Raw genomic sequence first — 17,283 nt, forward strand, 5'->3', positions numbered from 1 at the left:
TATACTTCAAAACAGTTCAGGAAGTACAGAAACCTAAAACTAGGCAAAAATATCAACCAGTAAGAACTGTGTACTCCTACTGAAATTATATGAATGTAAGTGGAAAAATCTATTTAGGAATGTTTTCTTCCCTAAAAACAAACAAACACCCACTAATGACATTTAGTTTGCAATATCAGAATAGTAGCAGTGAACATCACTAACACAATCCTTGCCAGTAGCAATGAAAATGCAATCAAAAACATGTTTAAGGCACAATTTCTTAAATGTGATTATGCCTCAAATCCTAAAAAAATGCCAAACATCAATGTGTCAGAAGTGAAATAAAATAGAACACAGCTGCTACTATGGGAGACTGGGAAGTACTCTTCAACTGCTACTCTAAATACTGGTCTTTTTGAAAAGTTATTCAGGAGGAAATTCTCTTTAAAACTATTTATACTCATGTTTATAATAAGGTGCCCAGTGTGTTCTGTCAACTGCATTACTTGGCTATAATAAAATCTCTCAAAAAATGTTAAAGGGAATTGAATGAGCAAGAAGAAAGTGTTCTCCAAAATACCAGAAGGAAAGCAAGTGATCATTTAAAAACTGATTTCATTCATACATATCTTCTTCCACACAAAAGGCAGAGCTAGTAAAAATCCACAGGAACCACATTCATGTATTAGAGTTGCTGGGAAGCTGAACTGCATCAGCTGAAGTATTATGCCTGTCAATTATCAAAGTCAATGTACTTTGCAAGTTCTGTAGTGAGTTCCCTCACTATTTCAGGTGCTGCACAGATCACAAAGATGCAGGGAGTTACAAGGATACATCACCTCTAAGTCAGGATGTCCTACAAAGCATCACTGAACTGCTGGAATTAACAGACATCTATAAAGGCAAAGCACCTTAAGTCCTTGTTTCTACCAGATGCTGGCCAAAACAAAGACCTGACATAAACTGATGTGCTCGTAAGACAGATCATCTTATCCCAGGCTGGGGACTACAGGGTTAAAAATCCTCTAGAGACTAGAATATTGTTATTCAACCTCACAATTCTGTTATCTCTTTATAAACTCAGGGTGAGGCCAGCTCATTCTCCTCTCCTCTTCCTCCAGCGCTATGTCTGGCGGGAGCTGCTTTTAGGGGCCTCCAGAGGCTTATGTTTAGGCCTATGGATGGCAGAGGCATTGGGTGCTGGGGGGGATTGGAGCACTGGGGATTACAGATTTAGCTTTGGGAAAAATTCAAGTGGGTCGCTATGGTTGTTGTATCTACTCTGTAATTTCTATCTGTATCTCTCTCTTCAAATATAATCCTGTTTTCTCTCTAGTTCATTTGAGAGCTTCACTCTGACAGCTCTCTTTAAGAACCAGAACAGTCCCTTGTCTCCTCTCTCCCATTTCACTTTTTTTCCTGGGCTCATCTGCCACATTATTCCTTCATACACAGCCTTTGTTTTCCAACTTTTCTATCTCTTTTGGCAAGTATAAGTTAACCAGAGAATACACAGGTGGCCTTAGCACAAGGCAAAATGACAAAGCCTCCCTACATCTCATGGTGTTAACTGTAGAACTGTAAAATTTCTACCATGCATGTAGCAAGGGATCCATTTTCCACAGCCAGGATGTAGTTTTAGTTTAACCAAAAGAGAGCATCACAATTTTGCTTGCCCTGTCCAAAAAAGACGTGGAATACACAAACATTTAAACAGCAGTCAGGGAATGCACCCAAATTTCTTGTAGGAGCTTATAAAACTCATCCTTTGGGCTCTCGCTTGGACAGCTCTAATACAGTGGAAATACAGCCAAAACACAAAACAAGGAGGAAGATCTTAACCATTCAACACAGGAGTTCAGTTAAAGATCAGGATATGACTATACATAAATGAGGAGGATTTGAGAGAGGGGGAAATTGCAATGTTGTATTTGCTGATTAAATTTCTAACATTATAATTACTACAAGTCATACCAATGCATTACATGGATAATTTCATTGTAGTACATTATTTTCATAAAATAATTGATGTACTTTATTTTTTTTTACATTACTGAAACTGTCAGGCACCTTGGCATGCAGCTATCTCCTAAAGTATACGTGGTAGGTCTGAGCAAGTTATACTTCAGGGTCAGTCACATTTGAACACATATGAAGGATGTGTGTTCAGATCACCAGAACTCCATTTCATAGCTAAATTTTAATCTGATTGTATTTTTTCTTCTTGCCACAGTAAAATCCTGCAGCCTTATACACTGCTGGCTACCTACACACCACCTGAAGTGTGTTGTGGATTCTCTGCTGCTAGTCCTTGCTCTTTGGGCGCTCTTTGGAAAGCAAGTCCTATGGAAGTACTTAATATCATTGTGATACTGAAAGAAAACCTCAAGAGGCAGAATTCTTAATCATCAGGAATTTTTCTTTTATGATACACAGAGTATGCTTTTTTTTTTTTCCCTCTTCAAATTTCTTCTGAGATTTGAGGATGAAACAGGAAATTCCATTAAATAAAATTAGCATGGTAACAAAATATGCCTGCATCTTTCTAGTGTGGGTTACTTCCACCTTTTTTGTATGCATGCTTTTCTGCTTACTTCCTTGTTCCTTGCTTTTTCTGCTTTCTTGCTAATGCAATCACTGTTAAAGTTACTTCCATATAAGCTAATAAAAGTGCATCTGCTTGGAAAAAAGATAAGAAAAAAGTCTATAGATTGTACAAAATGTATCAGTTTGGCTTTAAATTGTCATGGCAACACTGACGTCTTCAACTTTAAATGACAGAGTTAATATTTGTGGAATGTGGTATTCATAATATATTTTGGGAAGCTGCAATAAAGAAGAACAAACTATTATTTTAGAATATAAATCCGAGTGTCACATCTGATCACATTCGAATTTATTCTGCATTTAGCACTTAACTGTTTACCACCAAATCACCTCAGAAAACAACCTCTCTGACCTCAAATAATATTCGCTTAAGCCAAATCAAGGTACATATTTAATGTTAATTTTTTTAGAAGTCCAAATTCCCAACAACCACAGATATCTGAATTTGTAGGTTTAATTCAACATATAACTCAGGATAGAGGTATTTCCCAAACCTATCATTACAGTGAAACAAATAATACATCAGACACATAGAACCAAAGGACTTTAGCATATCGAGGCACAGACTGCTTTTAAGGCCTATGACACTGACAGGAAAATATGAATCATGTTGATGAGCAAGGTAGTGCTGGGTTACCTTTAAGCAGCAGAAATCAAGTGATTAAAAAAACCCGGCAGAATAATGCTCAATGGTTAGGGTAACTTCTTGTTTCAGTTATTGGAAATGAAAACTGTAGATTTTGCTATAATTAGCTAGTAAGACAGATAAACCTTTACATGCAAGTCAGTGAAATTAAATGTAAACCAAACAAAGTATCTCCAGGCACAGAATTCTTCTACTAAAAGTGTGAGTAGCATTTAACTTTAATTACCTTTGGCCATAATTTCAACATCTAGAAAGATTCCCCTGCACAAGTTTTCAGTTGCAATGTATCTTGTAATTTTAACACAATTCATGAAGAAAGCCAAATGCTCATAGAATCACAGGATTAATCAGGTTGGAAAGACCTTCAAGATCATCGAGTCCAACCTAACACCTTCTAATTAATTAAACCATGGAATTAAGTGCCTCACACAATCTCCTTTTAAAAATCTCCAGGGATGTTGACTCCACCACCTCCATGGGCAGCTCATTACAATGGCAAATCACTTTCTGTGAAGAAACCCTTCCTAACATCCAGCCTAAACCTGCCCTGGCACAGATTGAGACTGTGTCCTCTTGTCCTGTTGCTGAGTGCCTGGGAGAAGAGACCAACCCCCACCTGGCTACAACCTCCCTTCTGGTAGTTCTAGACAGCAATGAGGTCTCCCCTGAGCCTCCTCTTCTCCAGGCTGAACAACCCCAGATCCCTCAGCCTCTCCTCATAGGAATTGTGCTCCAGCCCCCTCACCAGCCTTGCTGCCCTTCTCTGGACACTCATGCAGCCATTCATTATGGGTTGATGGTCCTCCTTCCCAATGCAACTGTTCTTGCTGTTAATTTATTTCTTTTTCTTTGTGTCCACACAATATACACAGAAAGTCGTTTAGTGATTTGAACTGAAACAGTGTAACACAGGTGTTTGAAATAATTTTCTCTTGGATTTTCATATTAATTGTTTACAGCAAACCATCTAAAGTAAATGTAAAAATCAACAGTACATCAGAGCTTTATTAGTTTTACCATGTCTATTCAATATTGTGCTACAATGGCTTCACCATGAGAAGAAAGAAGTTAAAAAGGATTGTAATATTGGAAGCAGCAACATTCTGCTTTTCTTTTCCACTTGACTTCTATAGTGTGTCTAGACTGTTACTTTGGTTTATGGTGATGGAAATGCGAAGACATGCAGCAGGCAAGTTTACACAGCAAGTAAATCATTATAAAGCTGAAAGCAATTTTCCATTTTACAGACTTCAGAATCAAGGAAACTCAACATTCACATTCCCTTTGTAAAAAACCTCTAATATCAGCATACCCCTTTAGGAAATCTAGTTCTGCATTTTTCACTGTTTCAATTCATGCTATGGCTTACTAAAGAGAATTTTAAATAAAATTAGTTGATGGCCAAAATCTAAATGGTCTGATGAACACCACAAATTAGTCTTTCTCACCTTCTTTTAGTAAAACACAATTAACAAGCAAATGCCTAGTAGGATTTACACATACAAATAGAAGGTAGTTTCTATTTAGCTCATGTTCTAGAAATCTGTCTCTATACACCCACAAGCATCTACTGACGTAAGTGAAAGGATTACGTAGGGCTTAACAACATGAATTTGGGAAAACAGAACTACTTACAACAGTCAAGAGCAGAAAGAACTACTGACAGGGCTCTTAGAACTGTAACTATGAAAACCTAAGACTTCACACACATTTTGTATCCTAAAACTAGATTTTTTTAGTATGTTTTTTTACTTTTTTGTATCCTATATTTATGTTTCTGTAGCAGGGAGACCCTAATCTGTTTGCCTAGCTGAAGAAAGAAGCGTAGAGAAATAGTAAGTTCAGTTTTTATTTCCCTTTAGGCATAACAGGGAAATATGAAAGAATCAAATGTTAAGGCAAACTTTTTTCCACATATAAAAAAGAATGGTGTTCAGGGTTTTGTTTTTTTTTTTTGGTTGGCTTGTTGTTTCAGTTTGGGTTTGGGGTTTTTTTGTGGTGGTTTGAGAGGCTGCATCTTGAACATTATGTTCAGTTCTGGGCCCCTCAGTTCAGGAAGGACAGGGAACCACTTGAAAGATTCCAGTGTAGAGCCACAAAAAATGAATAAGGGAGCGGAACATTTCTTACAAGGAGAGGCTGTGGGAGCTGGGTCTCTTCAGCTTGGAAAGGAGCAGACTGAAGGGTGACCTCACTACGGTTTATAGGTATGTAAAGTATGAGCGCCAAGAGGATGGAGCCAGGCTCTGCTCGGTGATGCCCGATGACAGGACAAAGGGCAATGGGAGGAAGCTGAGACAAAGGAAGTTCCATGCAAACGTGAGAAAGAGTTTTTTCACTGTGAGGGTGACAGAACACTGGAACAGGCTGCCCAGAGGAGCTGTGGAGTCTCCCTCTTTAGAGATAGTCAAAATCTGCCTAGATGCGTTCCTGTGTGACCTGATAGAGGTGACCCTGTTCTGTCAGGGGTGATGGACTAAATGATCTTTCAAAGTCACTTCCAACTCATAGCACTCTGTGATTCTGCATTAGAACCATGCTTAGAAAATGAAGAATGGCAAGAGGGGAATAACAGATTTCAATGAAAAGCAAATTCCAATTTAAAACAGGCTCAACAGGCAAATAAGTAGCAAGGAGATGGCACATTCCCTTCATCTGATCTCACAGACCTCTTCAGAAATGACACTTTACAGGTGGAGAGAAGACTTAAGAGGCTTGTTTAGTGTGCAAATTTGGGTGAGAATCAAGGATGAGATGAAGACATGCAGACCTTCATTTCCAATGAGATTAGAAAGGTTTCATGGACAGAGATTTTGAACCTATGTACACATGTTTCTTCTAAGTTCCATGTGAAAAAGTAAATCCTTTTATGAATCCTATCTATTTCAATATCCCCATCTCCCTATACAAAACTGCAATTATGTCATTATCATCAGAGTTTCATAACAACTAGTCTATATATTAGTTGAAATGCCACTAAAACTCTATTTGGAAAATAACATTCACGTGAAGCAGGGGATTCAGGTGTGAAAAAGCTTGAAAATATGCTGCTCTTTTTCAATTCATTCCCATTCATGAGAGCAGGGGCTATTTCCTCTGTCCTCTACAGACACCTGGCTGGAATTTTCTTTTGGGGAAAGTGATAACGAAATCCACTGGGGAAATAATGTTGTAGTCTATATGCTTAGCAGTAACCACAGTTGACCAGAGCCACAACTGCATGGGGAACAGCACTGCTGGTTGGCCTGACACATTATGGGAGTGGGAGAAAACATGCTGCACAAGACTGGGGAAATGAAGACAGGAGGGTTTAGACTCCTCTGTTCACACTGGTAAATTCCAATTGCATTAAGGGTGGCTCTAAAGATGATCATACTGCATAACCAAAGAATGGTAAGGACTGGAGGGCCACTTTGTTGCAGACAATGAACATCCACTGGACTGAACAAGATACAGATTATATGGAAAAATATAATTGGAAATAATATAGAAACTCTAAACAAACAAAAGCTCAAACAAACAAAACCAACCAGACAAAACCAACCCATACATATTTGGCTATACTGTGATAGCAAAAGATTCTTATGTTTGCAGTTTAATTTTACTTTGCAGCAGCCAGTAATTTTAGACAACTAATGAACTCAAGAGATTTATTAAGTATTTTTGGTAATTCAAACAAATCTGTTTGCTTGTTTGTTTGTATTTCCATTTGGCTCAAATGAGGCAACCAAGTGAACTTAAGAATGAGTCATCCATCAAACATCTATTTTCCTGAAAATTACACTGACATTAGAACTTATGGAAGCCAAAACACCACTGTAATGAGAAGCAGTTGTGTAGTAGAGCTCCTTACAGGAAGGCTGCAGTAAAAATATACCCTGTGCTTCATCTTTCAAAAGCAATTGTTGTATTTGCAGTGGATAACCTCTTAGACCACCAGCCACTCCTACAAAATCACAACAATCAATCAACAAAATCTGTTCCGACTGATAAGATGAATGAAATTATTCAGAAGAATTTAAGGAATGGGATGCTCCTTCTCTCATCATAGGTAGGATATTATTTATAGACTTTCAGCAGTTTCCTCCCACTGCTTTTCTGAAAGATGACAGATTCATTTTTGTGGATACTTTTTCCACTTCTCAAATGAAGGCACAAAGAGAGCATAATTTGTATGTGTCAAATTTGTGTACTATTATCAAACTAAAATTGACAAAAGAGGCTTGATTGCTAGACTTCTTGCTGGGCATAAACCACCTTGCTGAATCCACTTAGGAGAGATGCAAAATTTTAGACAATTGTTTCACTAAGGTCCAGATCATAATGCAGACACTCTACATAGTAGAGGTTTATAAAGTACATAAAGAAACCATTTAGAGCATCTGTGATCACATCCAAACTTTTGACTACTGACAACACTTCAGCACTAACACTAATCTTGTAATGCTGTGAACAGACATGGAAAGATATGGAAAACTCAGCAAGCATAGGAGCCAGTTTCTTAACTTAGGATCAAGACACAATCACCATCTGGGGAAGAACAGGTGACAGGAGCTGAGAATCACCTGCAAAGAAACTACCAAAAACTTCTCAGGTTTTAACAGAGAAGAACTGGCCTCTGTGAAGCTTCCTTTTATGAAAGCTAAACAAAAATACCTTCAAAACCTAAATATGACATAGCACAGGAACGGAGGACTTCAATACCACAAATTAAAATTTGAACAACCAAAATCCCTTGCAACAGTAATTGACAAAAACATCTAATTTGAGCACACTTAGCTAGTACATAAATAATATGGCTCAATATTAAAAGATTAATCGAGCATTACCTATTAATTCAAGAAATGTGCTCTCTTAAAACAATATGATGCAGTGTATCTTTGCCTGGTAACAAAAAAGAAACCCTGTACCTAACATTACTGAAGTCATGAGGAACTTCAGAGCCTTCCCAAACTAAAACAAAGTAGTTGGCTAAGCCACAAAATAGAAAACATTTTTGCAGCATTATTGAGAAAATCTATCCTTACAGGGGAGGAAGAGGAGAGGGAGAAAAAAAAAGCTTTTAGAACAAAACATACTCAACTCAGCTCTACACCAGTGTTGTCATTTTATGTTGCAAAACCCCATCACCAGCAATGGCTAAAATCTATGGGGAAAAACATAAAGCACATAGAACTGACTTCTGCTACACACTAGCAGCTCTCAGCATTTCACTGTAAAAATCCTGAGTCCAAACCTCAGCTGAGTCTCCCTATTTAATATTTACCAATTAAACTGTGTTTCACAAAGTCACTGTATCTTTCTTCCTCCCACTCACAATTAAAACCTCCGCAGCATCTAGAGCACAAATTCTACAATTTCCTTCTTCACTGAAAAAAAAAAACCAAACAAAACCAAAGCAAAACATTCATTCACTGCTTTGCAACCACCTCTCATATGAGAAGCAAATACAGTTGTTTCCTATTAATATTTTATGTTAATTGTGTATTCCGTACCAATGAAAAATGATTCTATGATTCTAATCTACAGGTCCACTGCGGGTACACTTCAGTAGTCTTCTATGTTTTCAGTTGGTCCTAAATTCTCTGTTTTCTCTGTTTCTCTTGTTAATTAAAGCAGCAATTATGTTTGTAGACTTGGAATGACTCTCAAATCAAGCAGTAACAGTCTCTTGTGATATATGCAGTTAGGGCTTCACTCAACTTCACAATTAGCATTGTTTTGCATTCAGCAGTTCTCACTTTCAGCTGAATTGATTTCCTCGATACCTATGGTGCAATCTCTTTCCCTCTATTTAAGAGGCCTAAAGCATAATCTCCTTTGTCTAAGCTAGATAATGTAATTCCTTTTATATCAATGTCTTTCAGACAGCATTCCAAGTAGGGCACCACTAAGATCTGTACCTCTCTCCAGAGACACTGTAGAGTGTATCTTAATAATCAGTTCAGAGGTAAAGGTCATAATGTTAGAAAAATCCCAGCTTTGTATCTTGAGATTCCACAATTCACAGTGATCTCTATTTTTGGCAGTCCTGATTCATTATGTAGCGATAACAAATTGTCAGGTCATGAAGTACCCCTTCCTCAGATGCTTTATGTATGTGTGTATGTGTATTGAACAGAAGAGATGCCTGATGCATCTACTGGCAACTTCTTTTATAACAGAAACAAACAAAAAAAACCCTAACAAATACACACACATCAAAAATCATCTCTTCCTCTGTTTTCTTTTTAAAGATTATCATCTGTCAGGATTGGTCCAAAGAGCATTATCTGTCTTATCATTGTCATCAGGAATCAGGACCTCCATACCCCAAGACTTGGATCCATATTCAGGCTAACATGAGTTTGCAGCAACCTGTTCCATAACAAGTTACTGAGCCTGTACAATGGAATGCAATCTCCATGGATTTGCAGGGGCAAGGTCCCATGGGAAGAGGCCTACCTGGTACCAGCCATCCATACCTGTACCTGTCAAATACTTCTCACACACATCTCACTTATCTCTCAGTTCTACAATCTGATTGTTCTGGGAGGGGTACTGTGTTTCTGTGTTACTTTTTACTTGTATATAACTGTGTATATATATGCTTGTAAATTGTGCTAAGCTGTAAATATAGCTTCATTCCTTAACTTCCAGCTGGATCAGTCTAGTCTGGGTGATTTCATAATAGTGGGGTAACACCCAAACCATCACAGCCTTTCATTTGTTTGGAAAAATCCATGAAAAACAAACAAAACAATTCCCGACTATGTTTTCACAGGGACACTGCAAACAATTGTTATTACCTGACTCAGCCCAAATCAGGCTCATTTTATTTTCACATCTCTGAGAAGAATCAAAGCACACAAAGCAATCCTGTAAATTGTTCAATGGAAGCAGTCACATGAAGACATCAGACCATACACAGGATGAATTAAGCACATTAGTAAGAATTTCAGAAAGTCATGTTAATATTGATTTACAAACTCACCTTCGATGACCAGATCTGACTATAAGACTTTTTTATAATTCCATTCCACTTATGTTTTACTACAGACACACATGCTCTAACCAACATTTCTCACAGAAGTTACCTCTTCTAAAGAAAATACTTCATGAAGACAATACAAGACAAGAAAATGGCAGCCACGTCTCTTTGTTACACTTACTATTATATGATGTGTACAGTACAGTTTTATTTTGCCCTTACATTTTCATTTACTGGTAATAGTTTGTACTATTGCATAGGTTTTGAAGTAAAGTTCTACGTGTTTTGGGTTTTTCTGGGGGAAGGGAAGGTAAAGAAAGAAATCAAATACTAGCAATAAGACACATTTATTTAACCAGACCCCTAGGTCCAGTGTAGATGGAAGAGACACTTTAAATACTAAGAAAATGCTAGTTTTATTTGTCACTGATCTGGGGACCTTTGTTGGGTGTAGGTAACCTGCTGATGCATTAGTGTACAACACACTCAAGGTGTTCACCTCAAAAGTGTTGAACTCTACAGGGAGAGTAACAGCACAATCACCTCTCTGAAGGAACTGAGCCCAACACACTTCCTGCATGCACGCAGGTTTCCATCATGTTGATAATATCTACCAGGACCAACTTAAAACAGACTTGATTATTAATCAAGAAGATTCTGAACTGAAAAAAACATACCTAGAGCACTGAGGCCTAATGTCCTCCCTGATATTTCTAATCATAATTTGCTTAATTAAAAAGCCATATACACCACACCTTACCTTTGATGCCATACGCATGAACAGGGAGTTTTGATCCTCTGCTGTTCTCATCTTCTCATTTTTGACCAAGTCCTTCAGGTCCATACTATCATCATCCTGAAAATACCTTACTCTTTCTTTATCTATATGAGTAGGGATCTGGAAACAAACATATTAAAAATGACTATTAGCCCAGTGAGGAAGATGCACTATAAAATACTAATTATTTCAACAACTTTAAAGAACCATGAGTCAGGCTAAGCAGATCAGAAACAACGGGACTTGCTGCTTCCTTTGTCCTAAAGAAAAGAATATATTTCCCTTTTTTCAACTGCATCAGTATGTTTAAATGAACACACAGCCTTTTCCCACAATCACTATACCCTTTGTATCCTTAAGCTATCAAAGCTACAACATTACCACTCAGAAAAGATGTACAATAACTCACTGAACTAGTTAAGCAGCATATTTCAAAAAGTGATCTCACTATTTACAGAAGCTTTTGAAATGCAAACTCACAGACACTACTGAAACACAGATAGTACTGAAAACTTGTATAAATGTGGTATCTCTGGTGGGAAATGTTAAAATTTTAGAGTGCACAAGAGAACAGAGGTTTTCTCCTAGAGCAGGAACAAAATAAATCTTGAAGGAGCACAGGGAATAAAAATAAAGCAAGATGGCATTTTCCAAAATGGAAACAACTTGAGGATGACAATCAATTCCTCGTCCTCCTGTGCCTTTAACTCCTCCAAACTGATCTGTTCTAGCAAGCAATGACATAACTACTAGAAATATAAGGTATTGTCATCTCCTCTTATTCCTAGAATATCCAAGTATTAGCTTATTTAGCGTTGCAAGCAACCATCCCACAGAGTGCTCCAGCCTCCAAGCTTCTCACTGTCCTGCAAAGCACTTTGTTACAAAGATTAAGTCATGGTTTCCCTTATCAGCAGTAGCAGTATTCCTGATCTGCAGAAAGATAAAATAATCCCCTGAGAGTTGACTATCTCAGGCATACCTTTCTTATCTTGGAAACATCCACCTCTGCTAACCTTAATTATTTACATAACTTTATGTAATATAAACTAATTGGCTAAGAGACTGTGATTACTTGAAAAAACTTACTTTTCCTTGAATGCACTAAATGAAATAAGCCCTAAAGTGATCTCTAGGGAAGCAGTCTGAAAATAAACTTAATATATGCTTAACAAATATGTACTCTAAAACTCAATTTCAATCATCTTTTGAAGGGAACTTTTCAATTACCTTTTGACATTGTGGTAAGACATTCCTATTAATTATGGCATCAGGAAAGTAAGACTACAAAATCATTTCCGAATTATACTTTAATATTCACATTGGTAAAACTTACCATCTGTCTCTTTCTCCGTCCTCCTTTTGGCTCCTGTGGTTCAGTTGGTGCAGACACAGGCCATGCCCTTCCACTACGATCTGTTCTGACAAGGGCCACTTGTTCCTCTTCCTGGCGGCTTGAAGCCTGTGTCAGATTTTAAGAAGTTGAAAACAGAATGATACAAGCAAAGCCAAAAGAAATACTTAATCCACGTGAAATGGATTAAATGTAAATGTTAACAATCCAGAAGATTAAACAATGTATTCTTTACATTTTGCCTGATCATTGTAATTCAAAGCAGGCATTACACGAGGCTGTCTTTCCCACATTCAAAAATAAAAGAACATTAAAATGATATTCAGCATCTTTAGTGCACAGTTAACAAACCCATTCAAAAAAAAAGAAACAAGTTTGTAGTCTTGGTTCATTTTCTTAAAGCTTCAACCCCCAAAGAAATATACAATAATATTGAATGAGCATGCATCACCATCATGCTAACAGTGTATTCCTCAAAGCCATCTGAAAAGTTGCAGCACACTACCAACTCCTGGGCTATTGTGAACTGGGGGTGCTGGGGGTGTTTTGTGGGGTATTTTTGGCTAACAAACTAATGGGCAAAACATTAGCTATTGCTTTTCAATATATTCTATTAGATGAGACTTTTGTTTCCTTCACTAAACCCATCACCAGTGCAGACCACTTTTATCACAATGTAATTATGATTTTTTTTTTAATCTTGATTTAGAATAGGAAATACAAACACAAGTACCTGTCTATCTATACAGATACACTAGATCTGCATCTACACAGGTGTAAATGTCTCTACATCTGTGAGTAGATGTGCATTGACTATTTAGGTCATGGGTCAATATGAATCAAGACAACTTCAACACTCTGGAAAATGGAACAGAATGAGCTCTCGGAAGGTTTGCAGAGACACCAAATAGGTGGTAGGGCATTGATAGGCTTGAGGGTAGGACTGCCATTCAGAGAGAGCTCAATAACTTGAAGAATGGGCTGACAGGAATCTCCAACATTCTCAGTCTAGGGGACAAACTCATACACTTCTCAAGTCTCTACTGCCTTTGCTCTCCTTGTAAGCAACAGATACCAGTAAGAAATCTTTTCTTCTTAGCAAAACCCAGCTTTCTTACTGCTATTCATATGGTCAAGGTCTAACCTGTATTCTTAAAATAAGCAGGGCCAAATACACATCTTACCAGCTATTTCACAATCACTATTACCTGATGAAGCATGGAGACCTTTTTATGACACAAGTTAAAAAAAAAAAAGTGTATGTATTTTTGTAATATGCTTATAACTGGCATTAAGAGTTCAAAACTTCTAAACTGGAGCCACTTGAAAGGTAGATCACTAGTAGTGAGATATCAAAAGATCCTCATCACAAATACATAGGAATGTTATAGGATGCTGTTAAACTTCTCTGTTTGAGTGGAGTGTGGAAGGTGGGGGGAAGAATGAAACACCAAAAAAAAAAACCTATTAGGTATGACTGACAGGGTTTCTGAGATTATATTACAAAGACGAAAACCAGAACAGCTCCGAGCACATTAAATGCTGGATATCAGAAAGAAGTACACAGAGTAATCCTTACCAATAGGCACAGACACAGAAGGCTAATACTAAAGCTACTGGTAACATTGATTTTTCTTTAACAGAACCCAAGAAGCAAGCTTCCAACTGCCTGGTTTCAGTTCAGTCTGTCAGCCAGTGGCAAATGAATGGATAGTAAGATCACTGTCACTTGTGTGAGCACAGAAGAGATCCTTCAGTTTCCTTGTAAAATAGAAACACGTTGACAGGTGGCATACATCCTCCTGGAATCTCCTTCAGAAGAAAACACCTGTCTCAAGGAATTACCTAGAACTGAAGTCATCTTAGCCTGGACAGAAAAGTGTAATCCCTGAACTCCTAGTCTATGCTTCAGCACTCAAGATCTTATAGGCACCTTGTTTTTCTCACTGCAGTTCCATAGTAGCATTGAGTTCTTCTAACAATGCCCAAAACTGCTCCCATTTTGACAAATGGATTTCTAAACATCTACTCCCTATATCAAAACTCAATCTGAATGTCTGGACTAAGCACCTGTATTCCCAAGTTTTATCTCTAGTTTAGAAACAGTGCTAACTAAAACTCTCAAGGTCATTAAAAAATGCTGTGCCCACAGACATAATTCAGGAAAAAAAATACCCTTTTGTAAAAATATTCTGGAGGAATGTCATTCACTAACTGAACTTCTATGCCACCCAGGAAGACTACAAATACATCTCCCACCCAACAGAGAGAGGAGGAGGCCTGGAATACCTGTATAGCACAAGTGAAGAACAGTCACTGAGGACTCATCAATCCAGACAGAACTTAGTATTCCAGTTCTCAGACAAAACACCTGGGTGCAGAATGAATATACCCACTTCACAAATGACTGCTTAAATACTTCATTACACCTCAGCTTTTGCAATCCCAATTTCTAGGTACTTACAGTTGCAGTATTATTGCCAGCTGCCTAAAAGTAAAGCACAGGAGTGCTAAGTGCTGTTTCATACCACTCCCTTTATGATGCCAGCCTTCAGTCATCTCAAACCTCCATCTGTTCCTGCCAGCTACCTGCTCATTTAGAATGGAAGATGTTACCTTTTCAGATGATGGACATCTGTTCACAGTATCACAGTATCACCAAGGTTGGAAGAGAACTCATAGATCAAGTCCAACCCTTTACCACAGAGCTCAAGGCTAGACCATGGCACCAAGTGCCACGTCCAACCTTGCCTTGAACTGCCCCAGGGACGGCGACTCCACCACCTCCCTGGGCAGCCCATTCCAGTATCCAATGACTCTCTCAGTGAAGAACTTTCTCCACACCTCAAGCCTAAATTTCCCCTGGCATAGCTTGAGGCTGTGTCCTCTTGTTCTGGTGCTGGCCACCTGAGAGAAGAGAGCAACCCCCGCCTGGCTACAACCTCCCTTCAGGTAGTTGTAGACAGCAATAAGGTCTCCCCTGAGCCTCCTCTTCTCCAGGCTAAACAATCCCAGCTCCCTCAGCCTCTCCTCGTAGGGCTTGTGCTCAAGGCCTCTCACTAGCCTCGTTGCCCTTCTCTGGACATGTTCAAGCATCTCAATGGCCTTCTTAAATTGAGGGGCCCAGAACTGGACACAATACTCAAGGTGTGGTCTAACCAGTGCAGAGTACAGAGGCAGAAGGACCTCCCTGCTCCTGCTGGGCACACCATTCCTGATGCAGGCCAGGATGCCACTGGCTCTCTTGGCCACCTGGGCACACTGCTGGCTCGTGTTCAGGTGGGAATGTCCTGGTAAGAGCCAGCTCAGCTCAGATTCTTCCAAAACACATACAGTATAGTATATTCCTACTTCAAAGGGGCATTCTCAGACTTAGATAAATATACATGCATATAGAAATTTTACCAATAAAAAAAAACTCTTTACCAGAAAAATAGGCATTTACACTTCAAAAAATATTAACCAAACCAAACCTAAAAATAGCCTGAAAACTCCTTGATTACACCACAAAGACGTTCACGTAAATTGGTTGATTAAATTAGAGCAAATAATGGGGACATCACTGAATCTGGTGCTATTAGGACAGACTATGTCAAGTCTTATAAACAACTTTATTAATCTCAATTTGAAGCTATTTTTCATCAAACAACTGATGTCTGCTTTTACATCTGCCATCTTGCCTAATGAAAGCTTGTCCCAGAAACCCCAATAAGGTTTCAAAATTCTGTGGATACTGAGGTACACTAGCTTGCTTATATTTTTCTGAGTAAAGTAAAATAAAATTAAAAGTTATAGATCAAAAGACTGCCTAGCGAAGCAGCTTTTCTTCTGTTTCATCAAAGATAAATCTCATTTTGCAAAAAATGCCAAGATGTCCAGCACTGGTCTGGCTGCAATAATAATAATAATACTTATTTCCAGTATCAGCCAGATACTTGCCTCAGCTGTTACTTTTTCACAAAATAGTTTTCTCTCTATTGTGAGAGGGAGAAATTGGATAGGGCTGGGTGATAAGTTGGACTGAATGATCTTGGAGGTCTCTTCCAACCTGGTTGATTCTATGAAGTTAACACCACCAGAACACATGATAGGAAGCATTAATTAATGCCCTAGTTCTTTAAAGATTTTGAATGCTCTACAAGGTTGGAAGCTGAAGACATAACCATAGAAGTCGTGCTGAAAACTATGACAATCCACACCATTGCTTTTTAGTTTGAAATGAAACTGATCTTTGTGGAGGGTAAAAAATACCTTATCTCAAACCTACCAAACACACGTGACCAAGCAGGAATATGGCAGCTTTCCCAACAGAACTAATCAAATCCACATACAGAAGGGGCAACAAGGTGGTGAATGATATAAATGGAAAGATATGCCTGACAGAGGATTTCACATAAACTGGACCCTTCAGAAACACTCCTTCCTCACAACTGTTGCTGAAACAAGAGAAGGGATGTAAATCTTCCACAAGTTATCCATTCCCAGTCTTTAAATTTCACTGCATTATATACATATTTTTTCAAAAAGATAAATCACTAAAACAATAGGCATCATAAGAAAAACTCTGCAGCAATTGCCTGGCACAGTAAATCTCAGACTCTTACCTTAACTTACAAGCATCTAATTCCTTTTAAGTACCTTCACTAAACTTCTCTAAATACAGACATTTCAAAAAGGATGACGTTGTCGAGCAGCCTGTTATTTTCCCCAATTGAACCAAATTCACGAGGTGTTCCAGACCTCAGAAAAACAGACAGTATGTGCATTTATGTGTGTGTAACAACAGTTAAACTTTTTTCTTCTCATTTCTGCGTGCCAGCACACTAACTCAGGCTATAGAGGAGTATCTTCTGTATCTGAACCATGGAATGAGTTGGCATGGGAGGGAAAAATAAAGAAAAAACTAAAACCAACATGGACAACTGGATGTTGCAGAACAGACAGCC

General features: G+C 38.2%; 1 protein-coding gene across 1 annotated transcript in view; it reads right to left on the reverse strand.

The window, feature by feature from the left end:
• The window catches only part of CWF19L2 (CWF19 like cell cycle control factor 2), a 74,238-nt gene that overhangs the window by 18,352 nt on the left and 38,603 nt on the right, over positions 1-17,283 (reverse strand). The window contains exons 11-12 of the mRNA XM_064170958.1: positions 12,320-12,445; positions 10,966-11,103 (exon numbers count right to left, since the gene is read on the reverse strand). Coding sequence (XP_064027028.1) covers positions 10,966-11,103; positions 12,320-12,445 — 264 coding nt within the window. The remainder of the gene's footprint in view (positions 1-10,965; positions 11,104-12,319; positions 12,446-17,283) is intronic.

Source organism: Pogoniulus pusillus, chromosome 3 (genome assembly GCF_015220805.1).
Source record: "Pogoniulus pusillus isolate bPogPus1 chromosome 3, bPogPus1.pri, whole genome shotgun sequence".
Taxonomy (NCBI): Eukaryota; Metazoa; Chordata; class Aves; order Piciformes; family Lybiidae; genus Pogoniulus; species Pogoniulus pusillus.